A 21,588-nucleotide genomic window follows, 5' to 3' on the forward strand; every position below is an offset into this window, starting at 1 on the left:
ATTAATATTCTTGTGCCCCTATTGTCCCCATATTGTTATTATTGTGCCTCGTAGAATCCCTCTATTGTTATTTTTGTGCCTTTATATTATTATTGTTAGGTCGGCTGGTTATATTGTAACCCCTTAGACTCCTATATATAGAAAGGAGGTTTTTTCATTTGAATCATCCAAGAATTGTTCATTTGTGTAATGTAAAGGAGGTTGCCCCCTCGAAGAGGCTGAATTATAAGGCGTTGATCTATCTTTTCTATCTTTTTGTGAGTTGGTTTCATAACAGAAGACCAACTCCTTGACATCCTCGCGATGATCGAAGGTGGCGAACTGATGCCAAGCTTGGTTGTCTTTGATGGTGTTCGCGTGCTCAATGGTGACATCCCGTTGAAAGTGAACTCTTGCCTCCGTTGCATCCGGGTACACTGATATGGCTCCTCTGTCCAACTCGTCTGATAACATGCGCATCATCGTCTTGAGTACAACTGGACCAATAACATATTGATGCATAGTGTTTGTGCTGATCTCCAAGAGTGTGTTGGTGATTATGCACATCAACTTGTTGACATACATGTTCAGCTCCAGTCGGACTTGGTTGTTGTCTTTGCCTCGGTGAGTGTGCTGATGGGTGGGATGGCATGCGCGCGCACAATGACATCCATGCTCCTGAACACCCTTACATGTGATCGACAGCGCTGCTCACCTTGTTTGCTCTGTGCCAACTACTGGGATGAATTTATAACTTGTATGGGAGCAGTTTCATCAGTATATGCATGTTGTGTCTCATGTTGTACATGCTCCTGCTGTAACTCCTCTCATCTGTGCAGCTCTTGTTCTTCCTTGAGTTGTCGCTTCAACACCTGCAACTCCTTCTCTGTTTCTCTCTCTGCCTCCACGCGATCCTCTTGTCGCATCGTCACCTCATAGCCTCAATCTCCAACGCTACTTTCATCACGAGTGTATCTGCTTTAACTCGCAGCTTTGCTCCGCCTCTGCACTATCAACAACATTCCTCTTGCATTTGTCGCATGCATGTCTGCTACCTTCTGTTGTTGCTGATGGTGTTGCTTGTTGTGATGTCGTTGTCATTTCATCTTGGCATCTTTGTCTATGAACAACTCGATGTCTTCATAAATAGGCAAGCTCATAGACACTTGCTCAACTCTATCACCAGTTGCGCTCTCAACAGTGTCCTTTGACTATGCTCTCCTGGAGGTCATTGTACCTGTGCTGCTGAGAGGCAAACGAACACATGTGATGTCTAGAGACATAACAACACTCATAGCAAGCAATCTGTCAGTTGAAAACCAAAACAAACTTGAGGACTGACTTGCAACATACCTGTGTGACTGATTGTGAAGATTGCAAAATTTTCACCGGGAAGTTGGGAGACTGACTGCCAAAACTGCGTAAGGCACAGTCCTAACTGTCAGGAGGTTGGATAAGTGTTGGAACTATGCAATGCATAGTCCAGTCTGGCCTGCTGAGGACTGAAACTGCACAATGCACAATTTCAACCAGTAGTGACATGAAAAACCAGCAAACTGCATTACGCAGTTTCTAGGGCCAGCAAGGCACTACCTCCCAGAATTGCGCAATGCAAGCCTGGAGGTCAGTGCTAGGCCAGACTTGCGCAATTTCCAGAGGGAAGGCAGAGCCTTCACTTCAAAAAATGCACAATGCTAGCCGGGCAAAGCAAGGTTCGAGCCAAGGCATCCCAGACCCACCGATGGGCGACTGAAAACATGAGAAGTCTGAATGCATTGTGAAACTGAGTGTAAACAAGAGTGAATGATCATGCATGCAAACAGTAAGTGCAGGATCCAGTAAACGGGAAAACATGCATGTGCGTGAAGTGAGTCACTGCAACAGCGACCGTTGGTGCAAAAACAGTGTCATACATGTGACAAGAGTGAGATTTAAACGAAAACTAAAACGGTGCTCCTACAAGCTAACATACATTAAAACGACAGCAAGGGTTCATTGAAATCAAGCAGACAACATTTACACAAAGCGAAAAACAAAAAGCGACAGAAACGCAGCGCAAGACATGAGAAACAAACTTACCCTAAAATAGTTAAGCTGAAAGTGCTGAAGACTCTTGGATGCGATGTGGGATGTCAGAGCTGCAAAATCGATGTGAGGTATGAACTCTACAGCGTCCAGTACATAAGATTTGATAAGATCAAGGTTATGATGCGCATGCCACAAATCTAGGAAAAAGCGACACTTGGCGAGAGGTTTCTAAAACGATCTTTGCATGTAACCTCCAACTACTAAAAATAGATCCCTAAAATCTAGGGATTCCTTTTGCATGCTGCCTTTTGCTATTTCTAGAAAAGCAGGCCATGCATGCAAACCAGTTTTTCTCAGCCTAGAGGGAACCTGTCAACATGAAAGCACATGCATCGGTCTGTGAATCAGGGATGAAAATTTGCGGAGTTTCTAGGCTGAGTAGAGTTGGTTGTCTGTCAGACATTGCAGAATTTCTGGGCTGAGGCCTAGTGCCGGGTTAGATTGCCAAGTTTTTTTGAGGGAGCACTGCTTCACTGTTCTGCGCAATTCTGGAGCCCAGCAGGCTACCTCGCTGATTTGCACAATTTCTAGAGGGAAGGTTGGTTCCCCTCCAGAATTGCACAATTTTCTAGGGGAGTCTCTCAACCAGCAAATACTCTAAGTCTGGAATGCCGATCTGCGGGAGGGAGACAAACACGCTGACATGCACAGGTCGGCAGGCCACTAAAACTCAATTGAAGCTTGTGTGCTTGACAGTGCAAGACATGCTGCTAAGGATGGTTGGTAGGGAGGCTCCAAAACGAAGCTCAGGCAAAATTTTGGAGGGTGGTTGTAGCCGCTACAACACGATTATACATTCTTAATGTGGAATTGGATAGTATATAGTTTGAAAGATTTGAATTTGGTTTTTGTATATAAATGTTTAGAATTTTTAAGTACCTATACCTCAATGTTTACTTCAATTTAGTGTTATAGTCCTAAACAACTTGCAGAGCAATGGTAAGGTAGGCAATGTCGGTTTTTTTATACTTTGGAAATGAAATTATTATGTGTTCTGGAAAATTATAGAGTCGGGTCCATCAAAAGGGAGATCCAGGGCCAATCGCTTGCAAAACTATTCAGTAACGCTCTGCCCATGTTCCTGCAACAAAGTTGGAAATCTACATGGACATGAAAACAACTTTTGTGAAACTATTCAACATAGATCGTAGATGACGATTTGTTAACTCATAAAACATTCAAAACAAAAATGGAATCTCCCATATACGATGTCAATTAGCCCATTACAAATCTATCCAGCAATGGAAATTAAACATTCAAATGTTCATTGTAATTCTTATCTACATTTTGACTATTCAACAAAACATAAACTTAAATGCCACTCTTTCATCAAATCAACACTTCACAATATACTATGGAAACCCTTGGCCCTCCACACGTTGATCACATTTCAATGGTCGTCTTCAATTTTCCCTTTTAGAAAGTACCCAAACATCTGATCCCCTTTACAGGACTTATAGATTCCTGTAGTTACTAATTACAGGAATTTCTTGCTCCATATATGTGTGTGTGTGTGTGTTGGAATGATGAATGTGTCCTAGTCAAATGCATTCTCTATCTTTGTGATGTGAATTGCATCACAGTTCAAGTTAATATAGAGTAAGCGAAATTTGATGTTATGGTTTAAAACCTGAGACTAACCCCGCTCTTGGACACCTATTTCACACTCCACTTGCACTTTAAATCTTTTATTTGTTTTCATTGGCCAAGGAGCATGCAAAATAAAACGTGAGTAAAAGTATGCAATCAGTTAAGGAAGAATCATTATTGTCGAGCTTTGAAAATTCGTAACATATTTCTTTATAGTTATTTTCAAGCCTTGACAACGGATGTCGTCCAAATGGTATATTTATTGAAACTTTGGACAATTATGTTAAAAGACAGGAGCCTCTGCATAATTTTGAAATTAAAAGCAATTAGCTTCTACACTTTACAACTTGGAGCGTGATTTTAACCATAAGAGAGCTAGCATATTCTTTAACACCTATAGAGAAGTGTGAGCTAGAATATTCTTTAACACCTTTAGAGAAGTGTGAAAGATTAGTTTGGAAGTTGGGAAGTCGACAACATGAATAGGTGGAAGTGGGGGAATAAGACACTTGGACGGATCTTGGTATCTCTGTCCGAATGACATTGTTGAAGACACATATGCATGGCCATTTGACATGTGGTTAGATATGTTGCAGCGTCTTCGTTCTCTTGTCGTCTTTGTCGTTGGACAGAGCATCTCATTGATGATTTGATGCGGTGGCCATCTGTAACTCAACTGAAGCAACCTATGTGCAAATGGAATTTGAGACACTGAGACACAACCTACTATTGAGACATTGAGACACTCAGATCTTTGCAAGAGTTGCAGACAGTGAGACAGTGAGATGTTTGAAGGTGAAAAACATACCAGGATTGGCACAATGGATGAGGGGGTTGGAGCTTGCGGCAAAGCTTCGGAAGCCATCTATTAATGAAGGGAAGCTCTCTATTAATGAATGCTCTGAGTTAGAAGAGCTACAGAGTATCGAAACATTGATACCTTTGGAAGAGTTGCAAGAGCTGCAGAGTATCGAAACATTGATACCTTTGGAAGAGTTGCAGGCAGGTAAGCATATGTGTGAAGCTTAAGAGCATCAAGGGGTTTGAACCTGCTAGAAAGCTTCAGAAGCTAAGTGTTAATGGTTGGGTGCTCTACATTAGAATAGCTTCCAAGTATGGAAACATACATTGGTATCTTTGGAAGAGATGTGTGCAGCAAAAGAACATCAAGAATTTGGAGGCTGTCACAAAACTTCAAAAGTTAAGTATGATGGATTCTGCAGAACTCAGCTTCTCGGGGTTGGGGTCAAATATCAGCGTGAACATTTTCGAATTCAGCAAAATTCAAATGGTCTTGAGATCAACTCTCGTCATGAACATTTCCCACGCCATCAACAAGTATGCCCAAAACACAAACGCAAGCGCAAAACTCAGTTGGTCTCGAGGTCAACTTTCGACATGAGCATTTCCCATGTCGTCGGCAAGTATTCACAAAACTAAGCTGGTCTCAAGGTCCACTCTCGGCATGAACATTCCCATGTCTTCGGCGAGTATGCCAAGTGACTTCCGCTCAACCCGATCTCTTTACACATGTCATATTTTAAGTGGACAAAAGGATGAAAATGGAGCGCATGGATTGGCTGGCTGAACAGTGTTTGCCCAACCAATTCCATATAGGGAACACTTTCGCCCAGCGAATTCCATATAGGGAACACCTTCGGTGTAATAATGTAATAAACAAAATTACCATCGCGAACCCAGGATGATGTTATCAAAAAATAAAATAATGTAATAAATAAAATTTTCACTGGACTATCCACGTTATAGTGGCCCGTTCACATCATTGTGGTCCCGTAACCCCATCAACTATGGAAATTGGAAATTGGACTAAGGAAAAGCCCAATAAGCGCAAATTTGGAAATTGGAATAAGGATAGGGCTTGAGGTTCCCGAGTTTAAAGGTTTAATCCCGAGCCTCTCTCGAATAGTGAGTCATCTGTCAGAAGTGTCTTAATTCATACTTCCAGCATTACCTAATCCAGGTCTTATTTTCAATGCTTAGTCAGATTCTCATTTATAGTTGGTACTATCTCCTGATTTGGCAATCCATACCCTAGTTATTATCCTTGGAAGGGAGGTTTTTCTATATCTGTGCCCATTAAAACATTCCTTTCCGCGTCTTCAGATCGCCAAGTTCTTTGTCAGAAAAGTCTTATCCCCCACTTTTGGCATTATATCATCCAGGCATTTCATTCAGAGGCCGGACTGCTGCTCATTTGTTCTTGGTTTATAAAACCTGATTTGGAAATCTATCTAGGACAAAATCCTACAGTTAAAGCTACGTGGTCGAGTTGGAGGTGCATGGAGGGTGGGTCAGACGTATCGGCCATGGAGGCCATGATACGGGCTGCCATACAGGCTGAGAAAGAATGGGGAGGCTCCACGTTAGCAGGAGGTTGGAAATCAACTTTGGATGATGTGGTCGTTCAATCAACAATGCCAGATGCTGACAAGGATAAAAATCGATTACAAAATGTCTTGCATGAACATGCAAATCGTTATAACAAGTCCCGGAACCCCGTTAAAACCACTCCTCCGCCTGCTGCTTTAAAACTGGATAGTATATCCTTATCTGAACGTATAGAAAGCCTCCAGGACCTTGCCTTAGTGGGTAGATGGCACTTTCCAGAAATGGATGATGCCGCGATGAGAAATTGGCTTGTGTCACAGTGGAAACCACTGATAGGATACCTTCCCATTGTATCAAAGCTCATGAAGGAGTGGTACTGCTTTCATTTTTTAAGCGCTGGTGATGTAGAAGCCATTCAGTCTCGGCCTTGGGTACATGGAAGAAGTTTCCCCGCACTCCACAGGTGGTATATTGGATACAACCCTTTGAAAAACACCCCCTCGAATAATTTGATCTGGGTAAAGCTCCCAAATCTTCCTCTGGAGATGTGGTCCAAAGAGACTTTAACAGAGATAGGTAATTCTATTGGAAGATTTGTCTACGTTGACCCATGGTGTCTAGGGGAAAAAGACAAACGCATTGCATGGATACTTATTGAAAAGGCCTACAGGGGTGGATTTCCGAATCACATAGAGATTGCCTGGAGGGATTTAAAAATAAAACAAAGGCTAGATTTCTAGGGTATCCCCTTCAGATGTGCCGCTTGTCACAAGACAGGACATCTAATAAGAAATTGCCCTCGGCGCCCGATTATAAAAAGAAGGGTGTATCATGAAAAGGCCCGGGCGGCTTCACCACTGTCCTCTGATCAAGAGAAGCTATCTCCTACAGCCAGTTTGACTCCGACAGATCTGTAGGTTGTTCAAGATCTCAAGAATCTTGAAAACAGAACCATTCAATCTCCTCAGTTTTTCTCTCAAGATCGCTCTCTGTGCCTCGGTTCCAAGCCGGAATCTTTCTCTATAACTGATTTTAGCGCCAAAAAAGAGTTACAACCTTTTCTTTGCTCGCCCCCCCTGGGAACCAAAGGATGAAAAAGCAATTCCTCCCCCCCTGAACCTCCAAGCCAAAGGATTTTAAAGTGGGATCCCAAACCATCCTCATTTCATCTTCCTCGCCTATGCCCGATAAAATCCTTTTTCCCTCCTCAAAAGGCAAAGAGCCGATGGTATCTGCCACTCCTTTAAATTCCCCGGTCTCATCTCCAACAAATTTGTATGACAGTGACTTAGATTTTCTTCTAAGCAAGAAATCTCTCGAGATGGAGCCCTTAACCATCCATAAGCCTCGGTATCCCTCGCCCCCGCTCATTAGCCCAAACTCTGCTAAAAATATAACAGTGAGGAAAAAAAACAATGGGGGAAGCAGACACTATCGGGGGAGGACAAAAGATGCGGCCTGTGGAGTAAGGACCCTGTCCCTTGTGGACATTCCCATCATTGACATGACAGAGAATCAGCCTCTTAGAGCAAGCGCGGCTGGAAAACTCCCCAAATGACTTTCATCATATCAATGAATATTCGAGGTCTGGGAGCAGATCTCAAATTTTTGGCGCTCAAAGAGCTTTTCTTCTCAACCAAGCCAAAAATCATTCTAGTACAAGAAACCATGCACAACAAACAGGCGTCCATTACCTACTTCAGGAAAATGTTTCCCTCATGGCATATGGCAGCCTCGGAAGCCAAGGGCCTTTCGGGAGGGCTAGCGGTTATGTGGGATCCTTCCTGGATCAAAGCTAAAGCCTACAAATGTTTTGCTGGAATTCTCATCACAACGTTTATTAGAGGATATAATTGTCCCATCAATATCTTGAATATCTATGCCCCTTATAAGAACAGGACTCACTTTTGGGATAAATTTTTTGATTCAGAAATATTTGACATTGAATCATTAATGATTGCAGGCGATCTAAACATTACTCTAAGCTCGGAAGAACGATGGGGAAAACGCAGGAAGACAGATCCGCTCTCAGATCGAATTAAGTATGAATTCCTCCACAGGAATCTTGTAGATGTTGCCCCGCCCAAAATGTCGCCCACGTGGGATAACGGAAGAATGGAAGAGGCCTACATTGCAAAAAGGATAGACCGGTTTATAGTTCATGTCAGCATTATTGACAAAATGGGCATGCCTTTTTCGTCCATTGAAAATGTCTTCATTTCCGACCATAGGCCAATTTCTCTCAGCTGGAGGGATAAGGGGTATAGGAATGGGTACCCCTTCAAATTCAACAGAACATGCCTAGAGGACCCAGCTTTCAATGAAGAAATAACAAAAGTTAGGAAGGAATTATCTGCAAAAGGCTCGCTTCCTCCTTTTATGACCTTTAGAGACAAGATGGCCTCAATGAGAAAAGTGGTAAAGGAATGGCAACATAAAAAAAGACAGTCGGACAGATTGGCTCTACAAGAAATACAAAAGGAACTGGACGATATTTCCAAGTTTTTGAAAGCTAACTCTCTCCCTTTTAGCATGAGATGCCGCCTAAATGAGCTAGAAAGAAAAAAACAAAATATTCTAAAGAAGGAGGAAGCCTTATGGAGATTAAAGAGCAGGGCGATCTGGCTCGAGGAAGGTGATAGGAACACTAAATTTTTCACAAGTATGCAAATGCCAGGCGGGAGAGGAACACTATATGGAAAATTAGTGATGGTCAGGGAGGTTTTCTCTTCTCTCAACAAGAAATCTCAAAGGCAGCAGTGAGACATTTTAAAGACCAATACAAAAGAAGGGAAAATAGCAGCTTTCAAGATATCCTATGGGGTATTGATCCGGTCCCTCAAATGTTCGATGATGGAAAAAATGAAGATCTCTTCCAGCCTATAACAGAGGAAGAACTTTTAAGAGTTATGAAGGCCTTCAAGAAGGATAAATGTCCTGGCCCGGATGGCTGGACAATAGAATTCTTCATACATTTCTTTGACATCATCAAACTTGATCTGTTAAGGATGGTTGAAGCAGCAAGAATCTCAGGCAACATTCACCACATTACATCATCCACGCAGATTGCTCTCATCCCAAAGAAATTGGAAGTGGACTCCTTTAAAGATTTTAGGCCGATTTCCTTGTGCAACATAACTTTCAAAATTATCACAAAAATCATAGTAGAGAGGATCAAAGCGACATTATCCAGCTCATTATCAAAGGACCAACATGTGTTTTTAAAGGGAAGAAATATAATGGATGTTGTCGCCAGCACTCAGGAATGTCTGTTCTCCATGATCTCAAATCAATCTAAAGCAGCCATCTTGAAAATTGATTTACAAAGAGCTTATGATTGCTTAGACTGGGGTTTTATCAGGTATTTATTAGCAAAGATTGGGCTGAAATCAAATATCATAAATTGGATTATGGCATGTATTGAGAACGTGAACTATGTTGTCATTATAAATGGGATCCCTTCCCATTTCTTCCCAGCAGAAAGGGGTCTGCGTCAAGGTTTCCCTTTGTCGCCGTTGTTGTTCATCTTAGCAATGAACTTTTTAAGCCTTCATATCAATAAGGCAGTTTCAGAGAACAAATGCAAGCCCGTGAAGATTTGCAGGAACAACTTCATCTCGCACAATTTATTTGTCGATGATGTGCTTATTTTTGCAATGTTGTGCAGGATATCGTGGATATGTCTCAATGACATTCTTTATAGGTTTCAAAGTGCCACCGGCTTACAAATAAACAAGTCCAAGTCCATTCTCTACCACAATGACGCCAATATGGAAACAATGGAATGGATTTCCACCTTGTTTGGAATCGGTACGAGGTCAATTAAGGATGGATTAAATTATTTGGGTTTTCATCTAAAGGCAAAGGGTTACTCTAAAGATGATTGGCAATGGCTTATTGATAGATACTACAAAAAGATATCCGCCTGGGAATATAAGTGTCTATCTCTGGCTGGAAGAATCGTCCTAACTCAAGCAGTCCTATCGCAACTTGCTGTATACTGGGCTCACATTTTCTTCCTCCCGGCAAGTATCATTCAGAAAATGAACAAGGTCACTGCAAATTTCATATGGGGCAGCAAATCAGTTCAAGGAAAATATCATCTCACTACTTTGGAAAAGATTTCTAGGCCGAAGACTACAGGTGGATGGGGATTATTGGATATGAGGACCTTCGGGAAAGCACTCCTGTGCAAATCTTTGTGGAGGGGTATCTTCGGGGAAGGGCCGTGGAGCACTACCATTAAAACAAAATATTTGAGAGGAAAAGGCATGGAATACTGGTTCCGTTTAGGGAGGATTGGAGCAATGCATGGCTCTGCCATCTGGCTCAGTTTCTGCAAAATAGAACAATATTTCTTAAGGAACCTGAAATGGTGCTTTCAATCTGGCACAAGAATCCTGATCGGAATAGATCCCATCATGAGTAGGCGCGAGAGCATTTCAATTCCCGAAAGGATCCTAATTTTCCTCCATAGAAAAGGTTTCTTCACGTGGGATAAGTTGATTGCAGGTTGGCAAGGCCCTCTCCCTGTATGGAAAACGGCTAAAGATCTTGGTATGTCAGAGTCTATGGTAAGTCTTTGGAACTCAATCAGAATCGTACTGAGAAGCTATGGGTTTATCCGGTCCAGGCCGCAGGATTATTTAATCTGGAAAACGTCAAATGCAAATTTACAGGTATGCGTAAAGGATATTTATACAGATTTGATTGGTTTGAAGCCCTTGTATTCTAATCCCACTTTCCCCTCAGCAATTTGGAAATCAAGATGCTCTCCCAAATTAATATACTTCTTATGGTTGGTGTTTTACAATAAAAATTTGACCTAGGAGAATTTAAAGAAAAGGAAGTGGCATGGGCCAAGCAGGTGCCTGATGTGCGAATTAGAAGAGGAAACAAACTTTCACATGTTCTTTCAATGCAAATCTATTCTGCAAATATGGCACGAATTGGCAATTTTATATGGTTTCCCTCTTGTCTCTCATGCTTCTACACATGCTGCTTTTGATTGGTGGAGCAGGCAAAGAGATTCATGGAGATCACTCATTATTACCATTCTATGGTGTGCTTGGAGGTGGAGGAACAACATAATTTTCAAAGAAGCAAAGGAGCCTCTCAAGGATATATTACAACACATAATTCTCATCTATGACTCCGTCCCAAAATAGTTGCCCAAATTGAACGCTGTCAATAGAAATGCACAACTAGTTTCTCTTTACAGGTCCCCGAGGGCCTTTTTTGATGGTGCCGCTCAGCAAAACTCTTGCAGCTGTGGGGTTTTCATAATTATGGACGAGAATCTTCAATATAGTCTTTTTTGGAATGCAGGTAAGGGCACAAACAACATGGCAGAGGCGAAGGCCCTTGCGGGTCTTCTCGCCTTCTGTATTTTTTTTGACATTCATTCCATCTCTATTTATGGGGACTCCAAAACCTTAGTCGATCATGTCAATGGTAAAAGCTCCATCAGGTGCCCTCACCTGGTGGATTGGATGGACAGGATCATGTTTTTTTGGGGACTTATGAGAGGGTGTTCCATTCAGCACATCTTCAGAGCACAGAACCAACAAGTCGACTGGCCTGTCAAAGGAGGGTCTTCAACTAGGTACAGGTTCCTGGTCCATGAAGGTAATATCTGGCGAGGAGTCCTTTATCATTCAGGATTTTGCTATCCCTGGCTTTTAATCTCTTGCTTATGTCCTTCAAGTCTGTTTTTATTTATCTTTTTGGTACTCAAGCATTTGTATGGTATGAATGACTATATCTATCTCTGATCATCTTCCTAGTTTCGCAGGAGGTGTCTAATATATTTGTATCTGTGTATGCTTTTAAGCTTCGGCATCCTTCTCAGAGGATATCTTCCTCTGGTTTTGTGTCATATGTTCTTAGTCTCCTCAATTAGCATGTAAATGTACTATCTGGAGCAGTTATATAGACTCAATATAATACAATTTCGCTTTTTCTCTCTGAAAAAAAATATATAGCTTAAATCTGGCACGAATCCGAGAATTAGCTTAAAATCTATGTTAATTTTTAACTATTTTAAATCAAGAACCATATGAAAATATGTTTTAAACAAATGATGCCTTAGAGTATCATTTTTAGAGTATAAAATATTATAATTAGTGTTAAATGAAGACAGAGACTAAGGTGCAATAATTAAATTAATAAAAAAGAATAACAATTTTAAAATAAAGTGACATTATATTATAGTTATGTCCATTACTAAAATTTAACCCTCGTTAAACTGCTTCCACTCATAAAATCTCATCATGTGCTCGTATATCTCATGTTTCAACAACACAGAGTGTTCTTGCCAAAAAAAATTAATTCTGGACCTGCACCATGTATTAACTAGAAGACAGTAATGCGTTGAGAAAACACAAGAACCCCAATATGGAACAAGAGAAAATATACTCAAAATATTTTGTAAAGGAAAAAAATACAATACACGGTTGACATTAAAACTAATTGCATTTTTTTCTTAAATATATTTTTAGGGGCTGTGGAAAAGGTTAAGAGAAATATCGGATGAAACAGAATTGCATTTTTTTCTTAAATATATTTTTAGGGGCTGTCGAAAAGCTTAAGAGAAATATCGGATGAAACAGTAAACTATCTTTAGCATCGTGAACATTGAACATTAAAATAATTTCTTTACCTTCGCTGATTGCCTTGGCCATTATGTCGCAATTTTTCATTAATTGCCATTCAGCTTGCTCCAGCCTGTCCTTGTAGACGGTCGCTACATCAAACCTAGTCATAGTCAGGCGGGCCCGGTGTAATCAGAGTTTTCGAAATTTATTTACACCGGGCGCGGGCCCACACGTAGTCATAACTCACAACCTATTAATTCAAGGGAATCATTTAGCACACCACCCATGGCAACTCCAAAATTAACTTTGAGAGAAATATAAATGCAAGGAAACTGTTATTTCCCTAGCATGTCAGACTGCATTAACTATTCTATGGGGTAAGAAATAGGAGTTGCCCACCACCCATGGCATATAATTTGTTTCTGAACACAAAAACACATTAACTCTCTGAATAATATCTACGGTGACTCAAAGGTATTGATTGATAAACGGTATCATTGGGAATATTGATTTTTGCCGCGCTTTTCCTGCGGTGGCTCATGAACATCAAGCACATTCTAAGATTGCTTTTCACATACACCATCACGGATATATACAGGGAAGGTAAGACAAAGGCTGATAGCCTCTCCAAGGCCTGCCTGTGATAGTCTGGTTTATTTATAGATATTATTCTGGAACTTTCTTAACCAGCACATGGTTTGACTGGATGGATGAAGCTATGAACCAGGTATATGTACTGTTTTTATTTTTCTGAAAAATATAATTTGTTTCTAACCACCACTATTGTTAACATTAAAGTGGAAGTTTGGATTGATCAATTTGAGTACAGCACTTATGGAGGATGCAACTATAATTGCTGTTGCTACACACTTCATCTTTCTCCACAACCCAGGCTTCTGATTTAACTGCCGAGTATATTTGGCCAATCTAAACATCTTGTCTAAAACAAACAGGCATTAAATTCGGTTGCCAGAAACAGTTTGAAATCTCTCCGGAACATCCGCCACCGTAAGAAGACCTGCAAAAGCCCCGTTTGCCTATTTTATGCCCTTCAGAAAACTGTGAATTACGATCGTCCTCTGAAAGCTGCAACCATTTCGCCCTGCTCGTCCATGAAGGCAATGGATCCGTACCTGTAGTCTTCAGGCTTAGGTTGAACAGAATGTAAAAGACTTTTCAGTTCAAGCAACTGCTTATCGCTTTCGTCCATTCCGTTAATTTCTTCTTCCAAATGGTGAAGCCGCATTGAAAATTTCAGAGTTTCACGCATTGATAAATTTAACAAAGAAATCCCTTCCATCTCAGTTCTAATTTCCAAGGGATAATAATAATCCTTGTAAATTTTTTGAGTGAAGATAATAGTACGGCCAATCTGAATAATGTGAATGCGGTCTCTGAACTGCTCCATTGCATTCCATATGGAACATATAACCTCCTTATCATTCCCGCTATACCAGCATAGCAATTTTCCTTGAAACAATAGTTTTTTCACCTACTCGTAAAGAAAGAACAAAATAAAAATTATATTTGAAAATCAATTACCTGTCATCTATTCATTATTATTTTCCCTTTCTTATCATTGTTAAAAATATACAGTAATGGAAAAACAAGTAAAATTATTTACCTGAACTGACACACTTTCTACTAAGTGGTTGAAAAGAAACTCTGAAGTCGACATCAAATACATCGCATTCCTCGCTTGGCTTCACAAGAGGAATGGACATAATTTCAAGATCAAGTTTCTCTTTCTCGTCAAGGTACATTGCCTTCAAAAATGGTGCGCGAATGTCATAGAAGGAGTTGGGAGGCCTCAGTTCTAAAAGAATAGTCCTTCCTTTCAATTTGTCAACTCCACAAGTAGTTTTCGGTTGGATTTGCAATTTGAAAAATATAGTTCCTGCAAACCATTTACTAGGTCACCCAATTCAGGGAGATTTTTCAATTTTTTGAAAAGTTGACCAATCTTAGTATTCTCAAATGTCCAAGTCGTTGAAGATGCTTGGAAAAGATTTGAAATACATGAAAATGTGAACTTCCATCAAATTCCATGTGTCTCAAACTGGAAGGCATCTGCAAGTTATGTGCTTGATACGTTACAATCATATGAAACCATTAAAAGTAGTAAAACATTTACTTACGTAGAATCAATTTTCTCAGGAAAAGTGAATGGGAAATAGAATCACTTGCCTTAGATAGCTTGAAGTCATTTGGTTCATAGCTGAGGTACCTCAATTGCTTTAACTTTCACACCATCATGAAACGGAAGCTGGGGAACAACTTTCGCTTCAAAAAAATACCAAACTCCTTAAATGTTTCACTGCACTTGCCCTTCACCTTCGCCAGTTTCTCAAGCTGAAGAACTCTCAATGACTTATGCATTGAGTCGAGCGTTTCTGCAGATATTTCCAATGCATCCTTATGATCACTTAACCAGATGCCTTTTATCTGATGAGCATTCTGCATGCCATTATAGAATATAGTTAAATTAAAATAAAAACAAAGACTGTATAAACAAACATGTATATTGTTCATATATTTGTTACCTCCTCTTGGAGGAACTCCTTAAGTTTGCTTGCACTGGTGAATGTCTTTCTCGCTTTCTTTCCTTTTGACTCTTTCTTTGACATTTGGCGAGCGAGTGTTAAGATGACATCGTGTACACTTGAAACGCCATTTGTGGTTCTAGTGACAAGTGCCCTGCTTTCTAACATTTCCAGTTTATCTTTTCCCACAATATCTTCCACACTGTCCCAAGCCCATCCTTTGAAAAATGAACAGAGGTCTAAAAATGGATCTTTACACTCAGGGGGAAGAGCATCGTATGAAACGCCATTTGTGGTTCTAGTGACAAGTGCTCTGCTTTCTAACATTCCCAGTTTATCTTTTCCCACAATATCTTCCACACTGTCCCAAGCCCATCCTTTGAAAAATGAACAGAGGTCTAAGAATGGATCTTTACACTCAGGGGAAAGAGCATCGTATGAAATGCCATTTGTGGTTCTAGTGACAAGTGCTCTGCTTTCTAACATTCCCAGTTTATCTTTTCCCACAATATCTTCCACACTGTCCCAATCCCATCCTTTGAAAAATGAACAGAGGTCTAAAAATGGATCTTTACACTCAGGGTGAAGAGCATCGTAGGCAAAGGCATAACGCATCTCCTCAAAGGCCTCACTCGGCCATTTATCTTTCTGAAGCACCAGTGTAGAATAAGCTTCCTCCTTATTTTTTGTGCGACCTATGAATGGTGCTGTTAATGTTAACATGAGGGGAATTCCGCCACATGTCTGTATGATGTCATTGGAAAAGATTTGAAATACATGAACTTCCACCAAATTCCATGTGTCTCAAACTGGAAGGCATCTGCAAGTTATGTGCTTGATACGTTACAATCATATGAAACCATTAAAAGTAGTAAAACATTTACTTACGTAGAATCAATTTTCTCAGGAAAAGTGAAATGGGAAATAGAATCACTTGCCTTAGGTAGCTTGTAGTCATTGGGTTTATAACTGAGGTACCTCAATTGCTTTAACTTTGACGCATCATGAAACGGGAGCTGGGGAACTTTCGCTTCAAAAAATACCAACGAATCACTTGCCTGAGGTAGCTTGTAGTCATTGGGTTTATAACTGAGGTACCTCAATTGCTTTAACTTTGACACATCATGAAACGGAAGCTGGGGAACTTTCGCTTCAAAAAATACCAACTCCTTAAATGTTTCACTGTACTTGCCCTCCACCTTTGCCAATTTCCCAAATTGAAGAACTCTCAATGATTTATGCATTAAGTCGAGCGTTTCTGCAGATATTTCCAATGCATCCTTATTATCACTTAACCAGATGCCTTTTATCTGATAAGCATTCTGCATGCCATTATAGAGTATAGTTAAATTAAAATAAAAACAAAGACTGCATAAACAAACATGTATATCATTCATAGATTTGTTACCTCCTCTTGGAGGAACTCCTTAAGTTTGCTTGCACTGGTGAATGTCTTTTTCACTTTCTTTCCTTTTGACTCTTTTTTTGACATTTGTCGAGTGAGTGTTAAGATGACATCGTGTACACTTGAAACGCCATTTGTGGTTCTAGTGACAAGTGCTCTGCTTTCTAACATTTCCCGTTTATCTTTTCCCACAATATCTTCCACATTGTCCCAAGCCCATCCTTTGAAAAATGAACAGAGGTCTAAAAATGGATCTTTACAATCGGGGGGAAAGCATCGTAGGCAAAGGCGTAGCGCATCTCCTCAAAGGCCTCACTCGGCCATTTATCTTTCTGAAGCACCAGTGTAGAATAAGCTCCCTCCTTATTTTTTGCGCGACCTATGAATGGTGCTGTTAATGTTAACATGAGGGGAATTCCGCCACATGTGTGTATGATGTCCTTGAATTGATTATAGTTTATTCCAGCCTTTATTTCCTTCTTTGAAATAATCAATCCTTCTTGATCCTGAATGCCCTCCATCTTATAGATTTTGAGTTCTGTACACGGCCTTGGGCATGCATTCTTCACATTTTCGTCACGTGCAGTAAGGAGGAGCCTCACCTTCTTTGCTCTACTCATATCCTGTGGCAAAAGCTTTTTAACCGCATCTCCGCTCAAAACGTTATCAATGTAAATGAAACGTTGCACTTTCTCTAACATTTCTCCCAGCTCACGCCGTCCATCTTCATACGTGCTAAAATTTGTAATAGGCTGTCCAGGTTCCATCAAATTTTCTAATATCTGTTTTTGCAATTTTTCTATAACACCAGTTGACTCTATATCTTCAAACAGCCGAACCTTGGAATATCTACATCCCCCAGCTTCTGAAACGACCTCATCTGCGAAAGTGGCTTTACCCATCACTCGGAAACCATGGAGGATAACCGTGACAGCATTCTGGTCACTTTCAATTCCCAAAAGATCAAGAACCTCTGTCATCGACTTCTCGATTCCAACTGTTGCAACAGTTTTCAACATCAGATCCATATTTAAGGTAATTCATAGAAAATTAATATTAATAATAAACTTAAATATGAAATAAATTAACTTAACAACACATTTACCAGCATGTGTAGGATATTTTTTTGACAAAGGGGAACTCCCCTATCACTCGATGGTCGTTAAAACACGAAAACCGATTTCGACATTAATTTGCATGTATTTGACATTTAACTTCTGCCTAATGTCACTCAACTCGGCTTTGTGTTTGGACGTTAAGAAGAAGCTGCAATCAAGCAATGAAATTCCATGAAAAACACTCTTTCATATCTTTGAATGTTAACCATGGGCTCTCTGTGCATTTGACTATGACAACAGCCCTATACTTTATACAAAGCGTGGTAAATAAGATGAACCACAGAATATTGAGTATTTACCTTTTCCAGGCGGAACGGTCAATCTGAGTACAGCACATGATCGCGCCTTCAACTATCAATGCTGTTGCATATTGGATTACATCCTCTGTTCCTTTGGGGCTTTCTTTGTATCTTTTAACAACAGTGGCAACGTAACTCATTGAAAGATCGTCAAATCTTTCCAAAGTATATGCAACCACCAGAAGTCTTGCAGTAACAACGCTTACCTGCCCTATATCCTTTAGGAATGTGGTAACAGGTCCAGATATAACATCTTTCTGAACACCATAAAAAAGAAGAGAAATTTGGGCTTTAATATAATTACACTCGACATTCAGTTTTAGTTGCAAGTGATGAACATCTCAATGTGGACTAATTATACACACCAATTTAGAAGCAAAATCTAATGCCGATGACAGTAACTCCTTAAAGTTCTTCAAGTCGGTTCCCCGTGACAATATGGCATTTAATTTCTTGAAGCCTGGAACATCAGGCGAAGGGAAATTGCTGGGATTCGATGCTTTTTTATTTCGAAGCATTTCCTAAGAAAAGCACGAAATGAATTTATATATTTCAAATCCGATATCACACAGTAATTATAATACTATCGAATAATATAATTCACAATCTAATTGTAATTTAATTCGGATGGATATGAAAGATTGTGATGTACCTCCTCTCTCAGTTTCAAAAGCTCAGATATGTGCTCCATAAGGTTATCGAGATTGACATCGACTTTTTTCCCGTCGATTTCCTCAATATCTTTATGTAATATGGTGTTAATGACATCTGATTTAGTTGCACCTCTGGAATAGGAAGAGGACGGATCTTCATCACACCAGGGGGCTTCTGAAACGTTAAGATTGACATCCACGTCTTCTCCCTCATATTTCATTGAAACATTAGAAGATCCCGAGGATGAAGCTTCATTGCACTGGGGGGCTCCTGGTACATTGAGATTGACATTCACGTTTTTTCCCTCAGATTTCCGCAGAAGATTCATAGATTTGGAGACTGGAGCTTTATCGCACTGATGGCTTCCTGAAACATTGAGATTGACATCAACATGTTCTATCTCATATTTCATTGAAACAACATTAGAAGATCCAGAGATTGGAGCTTCAGTGCGCTTGGGAGCTCCTGGAAGGGTTTATGCACAATCACAATAGCCATCAGCATCAATATTATCCGCAAATTGTAGCAGCAGAAGGGCCTTCTGTGAAATGACTACATTATTCTTAATAATAATATCCATGAACATAAATAAAAACATTCAATCTGTTGCGCCATCAAAACATTGTAACTATTGTATTATCAATTGCAGAAGGCCAGCTCCGGGTACCTGCTGAAGTGGAATCTTGTCCCCTTTAATCCGATGAAGCTGAAGAAAAGCAGGAGAAGCGCATGCAACAAGGGCGTTTGGTTGCCATTTCTCCTCTTGAACACATAAAAATGAATGATGGTAGAACCAGACTCTTGCTCTTGGCTTACTTATGAAAAATGATAAACAGCAAATGGAATGTTTAGGTCAAAGGCGTTCTTTTAAGGGACGGATCCCCACTGACCTTAGTCCTCTGTCGAAGGCCACTCACAGTTAGCCAGCTATTCATTGTGCAGGCCCTCGTCTCCCAGGCAGGGCATGGCTGGACGATGGCTGGTCTGGGGATCCACACGCGGTTCTTCGATTTTGGAGGAATCGATATCTTCAAGACCATGGAAATATCCAGTGTAGGACGGGCAGTAAGCTTCAATACGCAAAGGAATCAGTGTGAGAAGGAGTCGGGATGGCTTTCCAGGTATATATATCAATCAAGGGTTAAATTTGACTGGTAATCCTACTCATCCCTAAATTTTCAGGGTTAAATTTAACAGGTAACCCTATTCATCATTGATTTTTTTCACTTTTTGAGAAGGGTTTTATTTTTGAACTGCTTTTCACAAGATTTTTAGATTTTTAATATTTGCCTTTACCTCTCGGTAATATTTTTCATTTAAAAACATAATCAATAAAAATTATCGTGGAAATCTTTCAAAACCATGTTATTTCAAACATTTCATTTAACTTCTACAAATTATGTTCATAATTACTCTCAAAATAGTGATGGTAGATTTGGGTGGATTCATAAACTTGGAAGATTAGGATCAGGATAAAAGGAAGTGAATAAATTGTGTTTTTTTCACCTATGCATAAATTTATTGGAGCATTTTTTTTAGAATAAGATAAGATAATTATATTTATGTCTAACTAATGTCCATAAAATGCCAGTGAACCAAACAATGTCCTATAAAAAATACAATGCATGAACATAAAAGATATAATGTATGGAATGCCCTGGAAAAAATTCCATAAAGTTTGCTGGCCTGATGAAGGGTTAGTGGGAGGTACAGACTCTCCACTAACTCATTGCCTGGGGGAGTTTGTGCACCGCTGAGGTCTGGAGGACCTAGTTCGTATACAATGCATGAATATAAAAGGTACAATGCAGAAACATAAAAGATACAATGTATGGAATGCCTTGGAAAAAAATCCACAAAGTTCGCTGGCTTGATGAAGGATCAGTGGGAGGTGTAGACTGTCCACTAACTTGTTGTCTGGGGGAGTTTGTGCATTGTTGAGGTCTGGAGGACCTAGTTTGTCTCCCAAGGACAGATTTGAGAGGGTTTAGCTGCTGAGGTCTCGTGTGGTGGGGTGAGGTCCCACGGATCCTCACTAGTCTAGAGTCTAGGTATGAAACGGTATCAATCGTTCTCCTTGTGCCCCACAAGACAAACAAATAAAATCTAACAGGACTAAGACTATCATTTACTTAAAACTAAAAAAACTTCAGAGATCAAGAAAGGAAAAAATTATGGCTTTAATAAATCTATGGAATAGGTTGTGTGGAATTTTCATTTCAAAAAGGCTTTACTAGATATACAAATTTGCCTGCTCGTAGGCTTTAGATCTAAGTTGTAATCTCCTCAAACACTGGCATGTAATGATATATTTATTGGTTGGAACTCTCATCTATGGTTTTAATATTTTCTAGCATTTTCAGAGCTTATAAATTCGTAGTGATGCTCAAATGAAGGATTTTGGAATTGTTATTCATACTCATGTTTAAAAAGAATAATCTGACGAGAACGGGAACTGAGGACTTATCTGGGTCCCTCCGCTTTTCATATGGCGTCCCTTGCGGGCGACCTCAGCCTCAAGATGCAGATTATGTGGGTCGACGAGTTCAAGGGGCGGCCAAATTTCCATCAAAACTTAAGTGATGACACCATTTCAAGCAAAACACAACGTCCATGAATTTGAAGCGATGTTTCTAGACGCGAGAAAGATAAAGAAAGGGTACGCAAATGGAAATGTTTATCATAGTCTATAGATGACAGGATGCGCAAAGAAATCAATGGTGCCTCCTTGGTTGTTGCCTTTGGCAGTGAGGCAAGAATGAACATTCCTGCTTTTTGGATGCCCTTGTTGCCCACAGCCCCAGTACAGCCCTATGCAAGGATAGGGGATACATTTTCCTCGTATTTGCAGGTTATTGTAGCTTTGATCACTCTGACCCTTAATTGAAGGTCGTTTGTCGCTAAAACCGCGAGGGTTTTATGGTGAAAACACTGGAAATGAAAAAAAAATGATTTGATTTCTTCTTC

At 40.1% G+C, this 21,588-nt stretch overlaps 3 protein-coding genes across 6 annotated transcripts; 1 reads left to right on the top strand and 2 right to left on the bottom strand.

Annotated features, from left to right (window-relative positions):
- Positions 1-7,731: 7,731 nt before the first annotated feature.
- Positions 7,732-8,769, top strand: LOC149195440 (uncharacterized). Its single transcript, XM_089407920.1, has one exon. The coding sequence runs from the start codon at positions 7,732-7,734 to the stop codon at positions 8,767-8,769; it is 1,038 nt and encodes a 345-aa protein (XP_089264046.1).
- Positions 8,770-13,588: 4,819 nt separating this feature from the next.
- LOC149195441 (uncharacterized) lies at positions 13,589-14,806 on the bottom strand. 2 transcript variants are annotated; one of them, XM_089405270.1, is made up of 2 exons: positions 14,227-14,806; positions 13,589-14,072 (listed from the first exon to the last, which is right to left on the bottom strand). In XM_089405270.1, exons 1-2 carry the CDS (start codon positions 14,363-14,365, stop codon positions 13,669-13,671), a joined length of 543 nt encoding a protein of 180 aa, XP_089261396.1. In that variant the 5' UTR covers positions 14,366-14,806; the 3' UTR covers positions 13,589-13,668. The 2 variants fall into 2 exon arrangements, with proteins under 2 accessions (XP_089261396.1, XP_089261397.1); XM_089405271.1 differs by having other exon boundaries at positions 13,589-14,094; positions 14,227-14,700.
- A 1,279-nt stretch (positions 14,807-16,085) lies between these two features.
- On the bottom strand, positions 16,086-19,785 carry LOC149195442 (uncharacterized). 3 transcript variants are annotated; one of them, XM_089405269.1, is made up of 8 exons: positions 19,512-19,785; positions 19,289-19,383; positions 18,620-19,086; positions 18,333-18,488; positions 17,968-18,224; positions 17,656-17,816; positions 16,554-17,547; positions 16,086-16,467 (listed from the first exon to the last, which is right to left on the bottom strand). In XM_089405269.1, the coding sequence occupies exons 3-6, from the start codon at positions 19,031-19,033 to the stop codon at positions 17,699-17,701; spliced, it is 945 nt and encodes a 314-aa protein (XP_089261395.1). In that variant the 5' UTR covers positions 19,034-19,086; positions 19,289-19,383; positions 19,512-19,785; the 3' UTR covers positions 16,086-16,467; positions 16,554-17,547; positions 17,656-17,698. The 3 variants fall into 3 exon arrangements, with proteins under 3 accessions (XP_089261395.1, XP_089261394.1, XP_089261393.1); XM_089405268.1 differs by having other exon boundaries at positions 16,086-16,403; positions 19,289-19,785; XM_089405267.1 differs by having other exon boundaries at positions 19,289-19,785.
- Positions 19,786-21,588: the final 1,803 nt, after the last annotated feature.

Source organism: Pinus tabuliformis, chromosome 2_2 (assembly GCF_031772625.1).
Source record: "Pinus tabuliformis cultivar Carrire ecotype Pingquan chromosome 2_2, CPIR1, whole genome shotgun sequence".
NCBI classification, from domain to species: Eukaryota; Viridiplantae; Streptophyta; class Pinopsida; order Pinales; family Pinaceae; genus Pinus; species Pinus tabuliformis.

Coding starts and splice junctions, on each gene's coding strand:
- LOC149195440 (XM_089407920.1), top strand. CDS start 7,732: ATGGCAGCCTCGGAAGCCAAGGGCCTTTCGGGAGGGCTAGCGGTTATG.
- LOC149195441 (XM_089405270.1), bottom strand. CDS start 14,365: ATGTACCTTGACGAGAAAGAGAAACTTGATCTTGAAATTATGTCCATT. Junction 14,073..14,226: donor TAGAAAGTGTGTCAGTTCAG/GTAAATAATTTT, acceptor TATTGTTTCAAG/GAAAATTGCTATGCTGGTAT.
- LOC149195442 (XM_089405269.1), bottom strand. CDS start 19,033: ATGAAATATGAGATAGAACATGTTGATGTCAATCTCAATGTTTCAGGA. Junction 18,225..18,332: donor TAGATTTTGCTTCTAAATTG/GTGTGTATAATT, acceptor TATGGTGTTCAG/AAAGATGTTATATCTGGACC. Junction 17,817..17,967: donor GACCGTTCCGCCTGGAAAAG/GTAAATACTCAA, acceptor GCTTGATTGCAG/CTTCTTCTTAACGTCCAAAC.